This window comes from Manihot esculenta, chromosome 9 (assembly GCF_001659605.2).
Source record: "Manihot esculenta cultivar AM560-2 chromosome 9, M.esculenta_v8, whole genome shotgun sequence".
Taxonomy (NCBI): Eukaryota; Viridiplantae; Streptophyta; class Magnoliopsida; order Malpighiales; family Euphorbiaceae; genus Manihot; species Manihot esculenta.
Genome location: NC_035169.2, coordinates 32432022 through 32449787, shown reverse-complemented (window position 1 = coordinate 32449787; position 17766 = coordinate 32432022). Strand labels below are relative to the sequence as shown.

The following is a 17766-nucleotide window of genomic DNA, read 5'->3' as shown; positions in this document are numbered from 1 at the left end:
TCTCATTAGATGTATGTCTTCATCACCACTGAAGCATCTTCCTCATTATTATTCTTCTAGCTCTTCATTATTTTCTCCTATTTTGAGTTTATAAATTTATAAAACTTTAATTCAATTTATTCTTTTATTAATTTTTATACTTGAGATGAGACAATTCAATTTTTTTAATAAAGAGAAATATCATTTAAAAATTAAAATTATTTTTTATTACAATACTTTATCTAAAATTTAAAAAATAAATTTAATCTCGTTAAAATTTAGCTTAATTTCTAATAATACTGCCACCACGAGATCAAATCACCAATAAATAAAATATAAAGGTTATTGATGCAAAAACTCTACATAAAAATATAAATAATCATAATTATTTAAAAAAATACCTCAACAAACATATAATCTAAAAAAAAATAACTATTAGAGTGAATTTTCACTCGAGTCATAAAAAATGTCTTAAAAAAAAATTCAGCCAATATTTTTATACTTAGAATCAACATTTAAGTTTATATGAATTTATGGGTTTTGATTGAATTTATGTATTATTACTTTACGATCAGCATTTAAATTTATACAAATTTATGAGTTTTGATTGAGTTTATCGTGGGTTATTACTTTACGATGTCGATTTGAAATATATATATATATATATATATAACAAATCTTATAATCACTAAAAAAGGCATACCAACCAACATTTAGATCTTCAATAATTGCATTGTGTCAACTATTACCCAAAACCTTAAACAGATTAATTAAAGTCAACAAAAGGACAACAATTTTATCTCAGAATTGCCTTTCCAATAATTGCATCCATAGTAGCAAACACTTTGCCCCACTAGAAATATCAGTTTTTCTTTTTTATATAAAAAAAAAACAAAAACATGGTTAATTTTTCTTACTTGGCATATTCATTTAAGTCACTACTTATATCAATTTATACATTAAATAAAACTATTTTCTTCAGAATGAATTTACAACTGTATCACTCAAATATTCAATTCAAGCATTCGTAAATAACTTACTAATTGTTCTTAAAAGCTATAATTTAATAAAATAATATATTTTTTAATTTTAATTAGATTTAATAAAATAATATATTTTTTTCAGAAAGAAAAATATATATTTGAAGATTAGAAATTAAAAATCTCACATCAGAACTGAATTATATAAAACTCTGGGCCTTGAGAAGGTGGGTCATGAGTCATGAGCCCAGCTTTAACTAGATCCAACACGGGCCGGGTCTAGATATAACATTGGGTCGTATGAAGAGATCTGTTACCGAAGAATCACTCGAACCTTCAACTTCGTGGAAGCGGAAGAACTCGAGAAGGAAGGGGAGATCCATCGAATTCTTCACAGAGAAGCAGCAAAAAATGTCTTGGCTATGGTTGGAAGCAGCTCTACCACTGGGAATCATAGCAGGGATGCTCTGTGTGATGGGAAACGCTCAGTATTACATACACAGAGCCGCTCATGGCCGGGTATACCTTGTTCTTTCGTATTGTTATTTTCCATATTTTAGATCTAATTATTGTGTTTTATTCCTTAATCGGTCCATAGCTCACAATATTTTGGCCATTTTTAACAGCCGAAGCACATCGGTAACGATATGTGGGACGTGGCCATGGAGAGAAGGGACAAGAAGCTCGTGGAGAATCTGTCCGCCCCTTCTCCCAATTAAGGTTTTCTCTCTGAAATTTTATCCTTCCATTTCAAGGCATGTGATGGGCGTTAACCATTTGTTGGTATTTTTATTTCTATTGCTGTCTAGGGTTTTTGCTTAGTTGCTTGTTCATAAGGTTGTATTGCTTAAATGCTATCTTTCCTCACTGTTTGGTTGACTTTCTTTGAAATCCACGACTTAGATGAGCAAGTATTGTAGTAAAATTGAATGTTGATTGTCCAAATGAACTTCATTTACAGTCATTTATGCCAAAAGTACAGTTTTGAATGTTGGATCAAAGATGAAAGGTTGAGATTGATTGGACGTATTGTTAAAGGAGGAATTCAATTAATATATATTAAATGTGCACAAATTCATTTTGCTACTGCGTGAATATTGTAATTGCAATGATGATTAGAAGTGTTGAATATATATATATATGTACATGTATGTCATTGTTGGGTTTTTGGCTATAAGGAATGACAGAGAAAAGTATGAAATTGACTCCTTGGATAATGCATTAGAACTACTGGGTTTCATGACAGGCAATTGTCATATCATTAAACATATATTGTTGTCTAGGATGTGAAAGTGTTCAAACATCCTTGTAACTGAAAAATTCATTATGTGTCTGGAGATGAAAGTTCATCATAAGGAACCCATCTCAAAATGGAAATATTTATATTGCTACTAATGATTTTTATCGAGGATAATCATTATGAAGAAGCAAACAGATTGGGGTACAAATTTGAACTGTTTATATGTTTATGTGCTACTCATGAGTCCATAGCCTTGAAAGTCTCAAGGCCCACATGGGGTTTGGAGCCTAGATGCAAGGCGCAAAAAAAAAAAAATTTCTTTAGAAGTCGAGTAATATAAAGCTAAATGTAATAAAGTAAATTACCAGAACATTAAATCTAGAACTAAGTATGCTAAAGTCATAAAGTGAAGTACCAAATATAAAATACTAATAGTTAAAATATTAATAAAAGTTTACAAGTTAAAACTTATTTAAAAGAAAGGCAATTTTCTCCGTGACACAAGAAAATCCAACTAATCTTCAATCTTCATCAAGATCATTACACGCAACTTCCTCTTCGTTTTTTGAAACTTCATCCTCTTCAAACTCATCAAGAAGTCGATAATGCGATGAAGTCATTGGCGACGCCTCACTGAAGCAAGCCTTTTTTGTTTTTTAAAATGCTTTTAAACAACAAAAGAGAAATTCTAGTCTCTCTCCATCTCTTTCAAACAGCAGATAACATTTCTGTAGCAACTAAAGTGCAAATTTCATCAATCACGTGTGTCTCTCCTCCTTTCTATCTTCTTCTTCTTCTTTCTCCTCTCTTCTCTCCCTACTATACCTGCATAGAAACATGTCTTCTTTTTTTAATTTTTCTCTCTTCTCCTTTTTTCCTTCTCTTTCTCATCCTCTCTTCTCTTTTTGCTGGACCTGGCATCCCAGCAAATCCTCTTTTTCTTTTTCCTTTTTTCTTTAAAAAAAAATTATCTCTTGCAAATAATATATATATTTCATTTGAACATATAATTTTTACTTTAAATATGGGTGTTCATTGAAGTATTTATATGTATATTTAAAATATGTAACAAAATTTTGGCTTCGCCGCATTTTTTAAAAAGGCGTCGCCTCGCCTCTCGCCTAAGGTGATAGGGGACATTGTTGCCCCTCGCCTTGATAACACTGTCCCGGCTATATGTTGTTTTGTCCGGTATATTTCACTTCTTTTGTAACTTTATTGCAAAAATTACAAGTAAGGTCATTTGTGCTAGGAGGCTTTACTAAATTCATATACTTACATGCCAAGTCTTTTCTAATGGTAGATTCGTCACCTTAAGTACTACTTGATCCAACATCGGAATCATTCATCTTCCTACAAAAATATAAAATTGGAAATTAGTGATTCAGCATAATAATTTCCGTAATTTTTCACGAACACAATTCATATATCAATTTCACAATCACTTCACAATTTCAAATTACAACAATATGCACATTCACACTCACAGTTTACAATATGATTTATAAATTATAATCACAAATCACAATCAAACATTATATTATTACAATTTTTGCTTGCTATTGCTACCTAAATCACAAATTATCAAATTCATAATTTCACAATTAAATTCATAATACACTATCCACGATCACACAATTTAATGCTTGTAATAAAATCATAACAATTCACTACTTTTCTATAATTAACATAAAAAACAATAACTTTGCTATCTAAATTTTCACAATTAACAATAATAATTTATGGATAATTAACATAAAGTAAAAAAGAAAAGGAAAAACAGCAATATGAATTTAAAAATGGAACTGTGGAGAGCAGCCTAGCAGCAACATGAATAAAAAATTCGGCAGCATTCCGGCCATGGAGAGAAGGGGAAAAGGAGAAAGAGAAGGAAGAATGAGAAAATAAAATAGAAAAAAAGAAAAGAAAAGAAAGGAGAATGATAAACTCAAAAGAAAAAGGAAGAAAAATTATTTATCCGGTATTTGTTGATAGTTGATTCTTGAAAATTTTGATCTTTTCTTCCTCTCCATTGATTTTTCTTCCTCTATTCCTTTTCTTTTCTGCTCTTTCCTCTCGTTAGTTGCTGCTGCTGTGTAATAAAATGTTTTGAGTTAGGGTAATATTTTGCCCTAACTTATAAACTGCGACTGGCGTCACTGAGGGCGCCTCAGGCAGGGTTCCTGCCTGGCGCCTGGTGCGCTTGAGGCGCGCCTTTCACAAGAATGCATGAGTCATGATGATGGTTCTAAAATGATGTCATCTGGTTAAGATGAAGGCCTTGGAGAAGTAAGAGGAAATACTGATTAGTCAATACAGGCCATGTAAGAGTTATTAGAAGGAATTATCCATTAAATATTTGCATTAGGTGTGGCTTTCCTGTAACCTGACTGATTGAAAAAAGATATTGATCATTTGGAACTGTAAAGAAGTTTGCATTAGATATTTTTGTGGTTAACTTGTTCATTTGTGCTTCTGCTAATTTTATTTGTGGACAGAACCAGATATTGCCTATTAGCCTGTTTTGTAACACATGAGGACAAAGATGACTAATAATATACAAAACCATGTCATCTGTAGGTGGATAATTGAACAAGACTGGTAGTCAGTCAGTTGGAAGTCGATTGATTGAGCTATTAATATATGTTTTCTAAATTTAGCTAGCTTGAAGTAATAAAGTTTTTATGTGTATTGGAACAATCATTGTTATAGAAATGTTTTGAAGCAGCAGCTTTAAGTCAATTACTCAATTGGTTCCATTTGTTTGGCACTATTTAGGTTCAGTTTAGAAGCAAGGTGACCAAATGCACAACCCTATTTTCAATTATTTCGGTGTGTTTCTATGTAAAAACTCTTATTGAATCTGAATAATATTCACCTCGTGCAGGAAGCTTTCTCAAAACTTCAGAAGAAGGAATAAAGTGCTTGTTTGATAATGCAGCTATGCTAGGAAGTCTGATGATTATCATGTTTTCTATTGTATGTGAATTTTCAGAGATAATGGTTATAGATATGCCCATTATGTTTTCTATGTGGATTTTCATGAACTTCTGAATTTTGAAGACAGATTATGGACTTCTGCGCTGATGAATTTAACAATATTTGTGAAGTTGGTTTAATTGGAGCTTTTTGGATTTCGGTTGCCCTTGTAATATTCTTCTTTGTTTGCTTGTTGCCTAGAATTGGTGAGGCCGACTCAAATGGAATGATTTGAATCTTAAACTTGCAATCACATGATGACCTGAAATAGTTGAACACTTATTTGTTTTTTGTCAGAAGGTTAGATAATGTCATTCAACATAAGAAAGGTATAAAGTTCAAGGCCTACGGTCAAATACAGTAGTTCATGGGCCTCCAGGTCCAGGAAGAAAAAACCAATCAAGGAAAGCCCAAACAGGAAACCCTAGAGACCTGATACTGCATGCAAAACCGGAAATGAAACTTGTTGGAAGCTTCGAAACACTGCTCTTCCTCTTGAGCATCTCAGCTGCCTTGAAATGTTAGACCTTGAAGGCCGATGGATCGATCTCCTGCAACAATAGCCATTGTTGGCCATACTCAATCCACTAAAGTTTCTAGAAGATTAAGACAACACAACCCACTAAAGTTTCTAGAAGATTAAGACAACAACCACTGCAACCCAAAAGAAAGAGATATCTAATTCAAACCTAGAGCACATGCAAACACCAGAAAAGCACACTAAGCATAGATGTAGATGACCAAAAGCAGCCAAAAGAAAACTGCAATATCCACCAACATCATTTTTACATGCTTTAGATTAATGTATCAGTGGTGCATAATTTATCAAATAATGATCTCTTGAATGCGCATTTTATTTACAGCCTGCACCAGCGTTTTGGTATGAGATGTGGATTTCTGCAGTAAATATAATACGTTTTAAACATCTCTCAAATTTGCAGTGGTCCTTAGTCCTTCAGGACCTTCATTTCATACTGTGTGGACACTGCTTTGCTCGGTGTAGGCAATGGTTTATGGTTCATTTGCTGTGGCTAATTCTTTGGAAGTGTGAATCAGTTGCAAGAGAATCAGATTTTTGTATTTTACTAAAATTAGTTAGTCTGATTTTTCAAAAGCTCAACCAAAATTTTAAATAGTTTATATAATTAAAATTATGAAAATTAAATCATTTAGAGATTTAAAATTATAATGACTAAGGGTTTAATTAAATTTAATTATTAAATATAAATCTAAATAGCTAAATCAATATGTTTAGCAAGCAATTGATAGAATCAACTTATAGTTAATAAGCAACTTAAGCCGGATCTGTTTTTCATCATGCTAATTATTTTGAATTTATTTTTCATACGAATTATATTACTTCTTCTAAAATTTATTAATTGTAGTCTTTTAATCAAAATTTTACATTAATAAGATTTTAAAAATCATAATACATAATGTAGAAATATAAAATTTTGTTGTTGTTCTACTTAATAAAGATTACAACCTATTTATAGGTGAGAGACCGTATCTAAACAGGAAGGAAAATAAAGTCTATGATTATACAATTCTAAGATCAAGTAACTGATCCATCTATCAATATTAAATTAATTATAATATTTATTATTATATAATAAAAATTATGTACATACATGAATGAAAAATATATTTTAAAAAATATATTTTTTATTATTATATATATTGTATAATAAATGATGACTGTCGGGCTTCCTTTGCCCTGAGCGAGGCCGGGCCCAAGAGGAGAACAATAGTCCAAAGCCCATCAAGTCCTCCTTAAGCAAGACCGACCCAGCGCTTCAGATCTCGATCCAGACACGCAGGGTAAGCCAGGTCCCCCATGAGTCCGGGTCTAATAAAAAGAAGTCCAACCTATTGAAGTGATGTGGGAAAGAATAGTAGGCCCAAACACCTCGCAGCCATACCCGCATGCGCACTAGGGAGAATTAAATGGCCGCCTGGCGTGGTAAGGAGCCCTGATACATTCGTACGTACGGAGCTGAGTGACATAGACAACTAGCATTGTAACAGAGGGGCAGATATACATCACAGGAAAAAAGAAAGGGGGGGTTTCTTCTTCTTTTCTCCGGCCGGGACTCCATTTTTATTTTTCTCTCGGCAACTCTTGCCTAAACATACTACTCTTATTCATAAAATCTGACTTGAACGTCGGAGGGTCTCCACCGGGGCATCCCCGGTAGACCCCTGACTGTTTTTCCTTATTTTGCAGGTCCTTTCATCAAATAGAACATGGAGAGACCCATTTGATGGACCCATATGATGAACCAAGAAGAAAACCAGATCTATCAGGATTGATCATGGAGCGGGAGAAGAAAAAGATTTATCAATCGGCGCCGTCTGTGGGGAACGAAGGAGATTTTACTATCTCTAAAGTTTCCAGATCCACCCATTGAGACCCACATAAGGCATGAAAGTTTGAGCGAATAACCCAGCTGAAAAGAAAGGTTCATTGTGCTAAAGAATATTTTGATAGCATTTCAGATAGTTTGTTTTAATATTTGTTAGACTTTATTACGGATGATTTTTTCTTTGAAATCTAGTGGAGCAAAATTTCAAGATCGAGATACTTGTTTATGAGTATAAATTTTAAGCTTTTCTGTAAAAAAAAAAAAAAAAGATAAATAAAGAAAGAATGTGTAATATATACATTTGTTGAAGTTGTGAGGTAAAGGTGAGAGGGGTAGATCGGCTATAAAATCCCAGGGCATGAGGTCGGATGGGACATGATTCATGGCCATCCAACTTGGTTGCAGACAGCGCCCCTCAAGTATCGGGGCAACCTGAAGACAATAAGAAATGATCAAATATCCAGGCAGATCAAGGTGGATGAACTCAGACTCTGTATGTCGTCCAGCTCGAAGGCAATGTGAACTGAGATACCTCGGGTCGGCATGGTCGGCATTAGTCTGTCTGACCGTCGAGAGGACGACTGATCAAGCACCACTAATAAGACCATCAATGGTTCCGCTGCCGGGAGGAGCAGGACTGAAAAGAAGCTCGGAAAATCCAACAATCACAGTATTATTACACGTCGAGGTCGGAACCATGTCCGAAATCAGACTCGCATTTCAGGTCGGATGGAATGATGTGGTAGAGCAACCAGGCGTGACTCGTAGCCACCCAATTTGGTTGGACAACAGCGCCTCTGAAGCATCAGTGCGACAGGGAAACAATGGAAAATTATCAGATGCCCGAACTAATAGAAAAATAGATTCTGGGGAAAAAACTGCAGAAGATCATGAGAGAGGAGCTTGGACTGCAGCAGGTCGGCCAAATACCGAAATTATCAATTTTTCAAGATTGAGTTTGAGGGAATTGGAGTAAAGTGACACGTCAACGCAACTCATACAAAAGTGGTCGACGTGGCTCTTAATTACTGGGAGGTAAGTACCCAAATTCTTTACAAATATTACAACAATGCCATCATAAATGATTTATTAGCTTACGCACGATCCGCTACTACTGCAAGTAATTAATTATTAATCATCATCATCAAAAACTGAAATACAGAGTTAAAGTGTCTTGTGCGACATATTATTTAATGATGAATATTATTGAATTAACAACGAGCCTTCTCGTTATATACGCTCTGTGCAAGCTCTTATTTTGCAGAATGAGCCTGAACCTTGTGCAAGACCTAAGGGAAGTAGGTGACCGGGATCTCCAAGATCTCCCGGCGCCACAAACCGAACTGAGATGACGAAGCGACAGTAAGGCCACAGAGCCCGAATCTTGCGCAAAACCCCAAGGAGGTACAAGGCCGGCGGATCTCCAAGATCTCCCAGAGCAAAAACGGCCGGCGAAGATCTCAAAGAGCTCTCAAAGCAAAAACGGCCGGTGAAGATCTCCCGGAGCAAAAATGGCCGGCGAGATCCCCAAGATCTCCTGGTGCAACAAGCAAAAACAACTCATAAAAACGCAGCCCCGGTCTCACAAAAACTGGGGTCCTAGACAATAAACGAAAAGCTTAATTCTGACCTCCACAAGGAGCTTGAATCTTAAGGTAAAGAGACTTTGATCTTATACAACAGCCGAAAGCGCCAAAGTGCCATGCTGACCTCAGGAGGGTACTGAAACAGAAATAAAAAATCTGAAAAGAGCTCGGATTCAGGCTAATAAGACCTAGATCTCGCAAAATAGCCAGCATACAACGAAATTAAACTAAGGCGCCCCAACACCTGTATCATGTGGCAATACGACCTACTAACGACCAATGCAAGGCTCGCGGCGCCAAAGCGCCAAAGCACCATGCCGATCTCAAGAAAATGAGCTTGGTACTGTTAAATCCAATAGGCAGACCGAATTAAGACGAGGCGAATCCTAAGCAAAATGCATACCAAAATACAAAACCAAACAAAGAATCAGGGGCAATCATAAGAGGCATCAACCTCGAGAATTAACTGCTGACACTAAACCAGCTCAGCTAGCCTAGAGAGAGGTCTAGGCAGCCAAGAGCCCGCAAAACGCTCGAGGGCAGACAGCCCATAAAACACTCGGGAGCAGTAGGAAGCCCTGACCCATTAGGATACAAAGAATCGAACCGCAGTATGGTCAAGTTCAAAACAGATAGTCCAACCTCTTCAATCCAGGATCGATCTCCCTAGAAGCTTGGAAGGGCCTTATGTCTGTAACGGCAAGGCTATAAGCCTATAAAAGAAAAGTCAAAACCGAACAAACAAACAGTTAGACAGCCTGTATAAGGCTCGACAAAAAGCAAGAAATTAAGTCCGAATTCACAAAAGAGCTCGGGGCACCAAAGTGAAGAAAGTGAAATTCCGAACTCCCGAGCTCGCGATACAAACAACGTCACAGGCTATAGGCATAAAAGCCTAAGCAAAAAGCAAAGAGCCGAGCTCCCAGCTCGGATGAACTCGCGACATAAAAGCACTCAAATAGAATAAAGCTAATTATAGAAGAAATAACAGAGAACCGAGCTCCCTCTATGAAAAGGCCCACAAATGCAGGAACGCATAAAAGGATAAACGAAGGCGAAAGATCATGCTCACAGCACGGATTAACTCACAATAAACAAACATTTAGCAAGGATAACCCAGGAAGAGGAAAACGACAAAAGACCGAGCTCTCTATCCTAGTGGAACACACAGCTCAAACCGCACTGACTGCCAGAAGGTTATCTCAAGAGGGACAAGGTGTCCGAGCTCGTAGCAAGAACAAGATTTAAAATCGTCTAAAGTGGGGCACTCATACAAATAAGACATTGCTCTAGGTAATATATATCTGAGCTCGCAACACTGACGAGATCGTGAGTCAAAAATAGAAACGCCCTCATGGGAGTAAGAAAAACTCGCAAGTCAGAAGCTTAACCAGACTCCGAGCTCTTAGCCCGGGTCAGTTCGACTAGCAAAGTCCCAATGGCGCCGGCCTGGTCCATCAAGTAAGTAAAATTGACAAAACCAGAAGACAGTCTGAGTAGAAAATAATGACGAGGCACAGACCGAGGTGAAATATCATTCATCATTAAATACACATCTCCAGATCGCCATACATTCAAACATCAAAATACAAAGACAAAGAAATAAAAAGGCAAGGAAAAAACGCTTTTGACAGGAGCAGTTCTCGGGCCATGCGGTCATATATAGAATTCAAGAATTTACCCCCTCGCCACTCATATAATAACTGCCGAGGAGGTAAAGGGGCAATTGATGACCGCCGGGCTTCCTTTGCCCTGAGCGAGGCCGGGCCCAAGAGGAGAACAATAGCCCAAAGCCCATCAAGTCCTCCTTAAGCAAGACCGACCCAGCGCTTCAGATCTCGATCCAGACACGCGGGGTAGGCCAGGTCCCCCATGAGCCCGGGTCCAATAAAAAGAAGTCCAACCCATTGAAGTGATGTGGGAAAGAATAGTAGGCCCAAACACCTCGCAGCCATACCCGCATGCGCACTGGGGAGAATTTAATGGCCGCTTGGCGTGGTAAGGAGCCCTGACACATTCGTACGTACGGAGCTGAGTGACATAGACAGCTAGCATTATAACAGAGGGGCAGATATACATCACAAGAAAAAGAAAGGGGGGGTTTCTTCTTATTTTCTCCGACCGGGACTCCATTTTTAATTTTCTTTCGGCAACTCTTGCCTAAACATACTACTCTTATTCATAAAATCTGACTTGAACGTCGGAGGGTCTCCACTGGGGCATTCCCGGTAGATCCCTGACCGTTTTTCCTTATTTTGCAGGTCCTTTCATCAAATAAAACATGGAGAGACCCATTTGATGGACCCATATGATGAACCAAGAAAAAAACCAGATCTATCAAGATCGATCATGGAGCGGGAGAACAAAAAGATTTATCAATAAATAAATATTTATATTTATTTCATCAATAGAAAAAATCAATATATATTTTAATTAATATTTCACATAATAATAATAACAATTCAATATAACTTATCAGTTATCTGTTGGCGATTGAATTAACAATTAGTCAATTGCTTCCGACAGCTATAATAAAAATATAGCCGTCGGAAGCAATTGACTAAATCTTAATTTACAATTATAATAAAAATATAAATTATAAAATTGGTTTAAATAATAAAATTTAAGTAAATTATTTTTACATAATTAAATTCGATTAAAATTTGAATTCAAGAGTTATTGCACTAAAAATAATTTTAATATCAATAAACTAGTAAATCCATTTTTAATAACTAATTAAATTTATATTATAATGATATTAAGTTATTATGGATATTTTCTCAAGTCTATTATTTTACCCTCTTGTTAAATAGATGGTCAAATAATTACTAACCATTCTAACTGCTCTCTCTAATTATTGCTCCTTCCTATCATCATCTCACAAAAACATGAATTTCTTTTAATAATTAAAATTCAGTTTATCTCTTTTCTCCTATCTATCAAGAAAAAAAGCGATTAAGGTGATTTTGGGAAAGATAACTCATTTTTGTATTGACTTTAACGACAGAAAATTAGGGAGAAATTGCTAATTAAGGTGATTTTGGGAAAGATAACTCATTTTTGTGCCTCTATTTTTTTTTTCCACAAGCTTTTCGAGGATGTAACATCTTTATAATAAAAGTAATAGAAGAAATTAGTGGTGTGGTTGAAGGATCATGGCAAGTCAAAGCCTTTCTTTTGAATTATGTTCAAGGAAAAAGACAGCTATATTGGTTGATTGGTTTAAATGATTTTCACAAAAATTTTGTAATTTCATTGAAAAACTTAGAATTAAATTGACTTGATTATAACTAATATCAATTTCTACTAAAATTATTGGAATTTAAAATGGGTTTCACAAAATTACACTCTCCTAAATATATTTTATTTAAATTATTCTAAATTGAATCACTTGTATTTCAATTATTACTTCTGTTCACATGAAATTGTTTCAAAATGGATTAGAGAGAGAATTGTGTTAACAATCAAGTCTAAATTCTCTCTCTCTCTCAATCAAAGCTTGCTGAATTCTCAAACTTTTTTCACAAGTCTAATTGAAACAATAAGCTCAACAAGGCAGATCTCGAGACCATTATTACATTAAAAAATTACTACATCATTGCATTGAGGTGACATCTTCCTCACAACAAAGAATTAAAAAAAAAAAAAAAAAAAAGTAAGTAAAAGAGAGCTTTTTCTTTAAATTTATATTTGAGGGGCAAAGACAAGCATAGCACTTCTAACAAAGATAATGATAAAACAACGTGAGTGCTGCTGTTTAGAGTAGACTTTGGAGACATTTGCAGTCTGAAAGTAAACACTTAATTAAAACCTCAAAACTTCTAACTCATAAGACTGACTTTACCCGTGAAATCTTTTATGATTTTCTCCATAACACCCCTCAATTTTTTGAGAAGTATCTTACCACCCCTGAACTTAGAAAACATAGAAACTAAACACAATTTCACATGGAAGCAATATGAGTATAAAATTAGTCTAGCATGTTCCCTTTATGCTATTCAATGCAAACAGCAATAATTAGGGGAATGAAGCCTTCAACCACATTTTCTGATTTCCGGCAATGCCCCTCGATTGCCAGCTTGATCTCTGCCCACTTTCTGTGTTTGGCAATTGGCAGCAATAATTCCAGCTGTGATGATCTGTACTTTAGCTATGTCTAGTGCCTCTTTCATTCTATTTTTATCTCTACATGCTTTCCGCTATATATATATATATATATAAAGAGAGAGAGAGATGAAAATTACAATACATGGGTACTAGCATTTACATGCTTACAATGAAACTTCAAGAGAAATTCATCTTTCAGCATAATCATAATGACAGATAGGCAAGGTAAGCTAACCAAGACTAAGTTCAGATAAAAAAATATAAGTTACAAGGAATTATTGAGGCTAGCTCTACATCGTTCCCACTTCCAAAACAGAGATGCCAAAGTAATTCCAATTTGCAGTTCAAATAATTGGACAAAAAATAGAAAAAATCCAGAAGTGAATGCACCATAGCTTTATTTTTGTCAATGGGAAGCTAAATTCATCACATATAGAATCACTTTTGGCTAAATGCACACCACAATGAATCGTAAATCTATGGGCGGTCTGTGAGTGATAACAGATTTACACAAAAATCCTATATTACCCACACTACAGCCAAGAGCCTACTAAAGACCGAAGTGCACCGTGCAGGAGACACCACCAAAAATAGGTGCAATTACAAGAATTTCTGAATACAGGAATTGAACTTGAATAAGAATTGATGTGGAAAGGCAGAGGAAGCTTGTACAATGATGGGAGTCAGGGCACATATTCATTCTCAAGGGTTGGTTGAGTTCGAGTCACCATTGCTGCAGGTGCTTTCATTTCCCCAACTGATGCCATTTGCAGGGCTTCTCCCACCTCTGCAGCCCTCTCCATTTGTTGTATTTTCTTCCTTTCCTTCAATTTATGCACCCACAGCACTAGAAATGACAAAAGAGCCAACAACAATATTCCACCCAGCACAGAACCAACAATTATCCACACTTTAGAATTACTCTTTCCATGTTCACTTGGCCCTGGAACATTTTCATTTGGCTCTGGAACATTTGGAGCTCCACCAGATGGTGCTGGAGAAGGTGCAGTATATTCAACAACTATAGAAAAATGCCCCTGTTGAATTGTAGAACATTTGTTGCCAGAAGCCACATTGCTAAAACTACTGTTACCTTGTAAATCAAACCGCACACACTTAGCAATATATCCATCAGGAGCTGATTTCACATCTGGGAATTTCATGGTTATGGGTTTGTCAGATGCCTTAATATCCAATTCCGGTAAATTTGTAGCAGTTAAATTGGAGGCATTATAAGCAAGAAGACCCAGAACTGGAGCAAGGTAAGTGTATCCAGCCAGTGGATAATAACGCATAGACCAATTTCCCAAATTTTGGTAGACCAACACAAGCCTCTCCACATAAGGCTGCTCAATAACTCCTTGGGGGATCACAAACTCTTTATACATGTCAAAACCTTTCCTCCTAAAGCTGCCACTCCTGAGCCTCAACGCTGCAATCTTAATCCCATCCAAATCCAAGGGAACAGTCCCATCATAAGGCAAGCCAGTCCTGGGACGAACTAATGCCTTGTAAGCATAGTCTTGTAGGAGAGCATCAAGCTCCCGCGCAGAGTTAGGCAGTTGAGCCCTATGACCCGGCAACCAGAAAAACCATATGAAAAGAAGCATCATCACGAGACTTCGAAGAAGCCCCATGGATGCTTTGAAAACTTCAGCACAATGCCACCAGCTTAACCTTATGAAACCCCACAGTAAAACAGCCAGGATGTCAACACCAAAATTCTTCTAAATTAATAGAGCTTCAGATCCAAGGATATGAAAAAAAGAAACACTGAGGGAATGCACTAAATTCTTCCAAAGAAACTTCAAAAGCACTCGGTCTTAGACTACCAATCCAATAGTTCATGAGTGACAAGAATATTTCTCCATCCCCATTAAATGGAAGAGCAACGGTTACTGTATAAATAAGATAGATTCGCCAAGGAAAGAGTACAAAGCAGCTTTGAAGGTTCCAACCGTTGCAATTCTTTGTTTTCTTTTGGGTTCTCTTTTGGAATTTCTTGTAAAAGAAGCTTTCACAGACCAATTTGAAACTCAAGAATTTCGGAATCTTCCCAGCATTTCTCAATGATACCAGAATTTTGAAAAAAAAAATACTAATTGCCGAATTAAGAATAAGTAAAGAACAGTTGAAATCCCGTGCTCGGAACTGTCAATTGAGCGATTAATACTCCTCCATAATTAGACTATTGAGTCCAAAAATTAAAGTAGATTCATTACCGCATATCAGTAGAGAAAAGACTCAGTACCTGAACCCAGATGAGATTTTCAGTTGAAAACCCACCAAGAATCTCTGCTGAAGAACCAAGACACCTCCAGTGGAGAAGATTTCTAGAGCGGAAAGGTTCTTGAAACCATGCACCACTAGAATACACGCCGCAATGATTCACAGACACGGGGAGAATCGCCCAAGAAAACCAAGAATCTTGAGATAAATCATGATCACTGTGGCAAGATCGGGAGAGAAAAGGGCAATGTCTCGCAGAACAAAATGAGAACTCAAACGCCCAAGAAAATGGCCTGCATTTCGATTAAATCCAAAAGGGTATCACTCTTTTTGGACAAGAAAGCCTCGCATTAGCTATACTTGTGGTGGTGATAATTGGTGGGCTTTCGGGATCCTCCGCTGTTGCAGCGAAAAAAGTTCCACCGGCGAAAGACTAAATACAAAGACTGAAGAGAGTATCAACTGAAGAAAAAGAAGTCTTTGAATCAAATACTCCACCGGGAAGAGTAGATAAGCTTTGTGAAGAGACGATGGCCAGTGGAGATAAGCAGGTGAGAGTGAGAAAACAACTAAACCCAAAAAAGGAAAATATAAAAACGCAGGCAGCAATAACCAAAAAGGAAGACGAAGAGAAATTAATAAAATTAAAAAAAAAATAAAATAAAATAAAATTGTTGGATTTTTTTATAGATTATTGTTGGACTGATTTACCCAGCTGGCACGAGGTGGATTTTGGTAGGGAGTCTTTCCTGCTCACAGCTACCCATTCAATCAATAAAATATAATTTTAATTAAAAATTATAATTAATTTAATATACAATGTTTTTTTTTCTAATTCGTTTGGACACTTGTGTATACATTCACATAGGCTCTCATGTGACTGTACAACATGGGAAAAAGTTTTTTTTTATTTTAATTTTTTTTATTTAAAATAAAGATTAAAAATTTAAAATTAATAAAATAAAATTTAAAACTTCTTAAATTTATTAAGATATATTTCATAACTAATTAAATCTGTGAATATTTTATTTTAATTATTATTTAATGTCAAATTTATCATTTTTTCAATTTCACCACGAAGTTTTAAATTTTGATAACGTGAATCTTGGTTTTCATGGTTGAGGTTTTTTTATTTTTTTTGAGGATCAGTATTCGAAACAGCTTTTTTTTTCTGATTTACATGTTTGGATCTATGGATCTCAAACTTATTATGCTTGTAGGGATGTTTTTGCAGACAACAATACCTAAAGCATGACGGCCCCTACGCCATGTTATTCTTCTTCTGTAGGGTTTTCTTTACCCTATCCAAGTTATAGTTTACGGAAGCTAAGAGATGCCATATGGTTATTTCTCTACACGTGGCCACGGGCTGGTTTTGATTTGAAATTGGCGATTTGATTTATTTTTTAAATCAATTTGAAATTAGTCTAATTTAAAACGATTTGAAATCATTTTAATTTTTTAATAGTTTAAGTCTGGTTTTAAAGTTTTGGTTTTGATTTTTAATTAAGTTTAAATTATAAATGGATAATTCGATTTTGATTTTAAAAAAATTTAAATAAAATATAAAGAAATAAATATAAATCTTAATATTATTAAATATTTATTTTATTAAATAAATAAAATATTTAAAATATATCTATTTACATGATAAAAAATAAAATAATTTTACATATAATATAAAAAATAAAATAATATTATGTTTAAATATAAAAAATATTTTTTTATAAATTAAAAGTAAAATTTAATTTAATTATCTAATAATTTAATTGACTTATATATCAATTTTGACACAATTTTATAAACTTACTTATTTTAAAAAAATCAAATCGAAATTGAATTAAATTATAAATTTAAATCCATCGATTTCAATTCAATTTTAATTTAAATTTACAAAAGGAGAACCATAACTAGCTCTTTTAATTTAATATTTAATTCAATTAAAAATCAAAATTAGTTGACCATTTGATTTTGAATTTGATCAATTTGATTTTAATTTATTTCACAATTCAAACTGGATCGTAATCATGTCTATGTTTCTCCAATTATAATAGAATTTTTTCAAAATCGGTATGGTGGGGTTTGAGTGGGTAATAAATAACCGATTTTGATATGAAAATCTACATATTGATTTTTATATTTTTTTAAAATTCAGTTATTTAATTCTTGTAATTAAAAAAATAAAGAACAAATTAGTCTTTTGGAAAAAATTCAATTAAGCCTCAATTGTATTATCTATTTAATTACTAATTTGCAACACAGTGAGTAAATTATTGAAATGTGTGAAATTATAAAACCTA

The 17766-nt window shown here is 34.9% G+C and overlaps 2 protein-coding genes across 2 annotated transcripts; one reads left to right on the top strand and one right to left on the bottom strand.

Moving 5' to 3' along the window:
- The first annotated feature begins 1255 nt into the window (after positions 1-1255).
- On the top strand, positions 1256-5351 carry LOC122724679 (NADH dehydrogenase [ubiquinone] 1 alpha subcomplex subunit 1-like). The gene is made up of 3 exons (XM_043960396.1): positions 1256-1478; positions 1586-1679; positions 5087-5351. The coding sequence occupies exons 1-2, from the start codon at positions 1260-1262 to the stop codon at positions 1676-1678; spliced, it is 312 nt and encodes a 103-aa protein (XP_043816331.1). The 5' UTR covers positions 1256-1259; the 3' UTR covers position 1679; positions 5087-5351.
- An 8250-nt stretch (positions 5352-13601) lies between these two features.
- LOC110622102 lies at positions 13602-16088 on the bottom strand. The gene has a single exon (XM_021766489.2). The coding sequence runs from the start codon at positions 14872-14874 to the stop codon at positions 13921-13923; it is 954 nt and encodes a 317-aa protein (XP_021622181.1). The 5' UTR covers positions 14875-16088; the 3' UTR covers positions 13602-13920.
- Positions 16089-17766: the final 1678 nt, after the last annotated feature.

What these genes read in the sequence shown, in the direction of transcription:
- LOC122724679 (XM_043960396.1), top strand. Translation starts at nt 1,260, where the DNA reads ATGAAGAGATCTGTTACCGAAGAATCACTCGAACCTTCAACTTCGTGG. An exon ending in ACAGAGCCGCTCATGGCCGG is followed by an intron (nt 1,479 to 1,585) that starts GTATACCTTGTT and finishes CATTTTTAACAG; the next exon opens with CCGAAGCACATCGGTAACGA.
- LOC110622102 (XM_021766489.2), bottom strand. Translation starts at nt 14,874, where the DNA reads ATGGGGCTTCTTCGAAGTCTCGTGATGATGCTTCTTTTCATATGGTTT.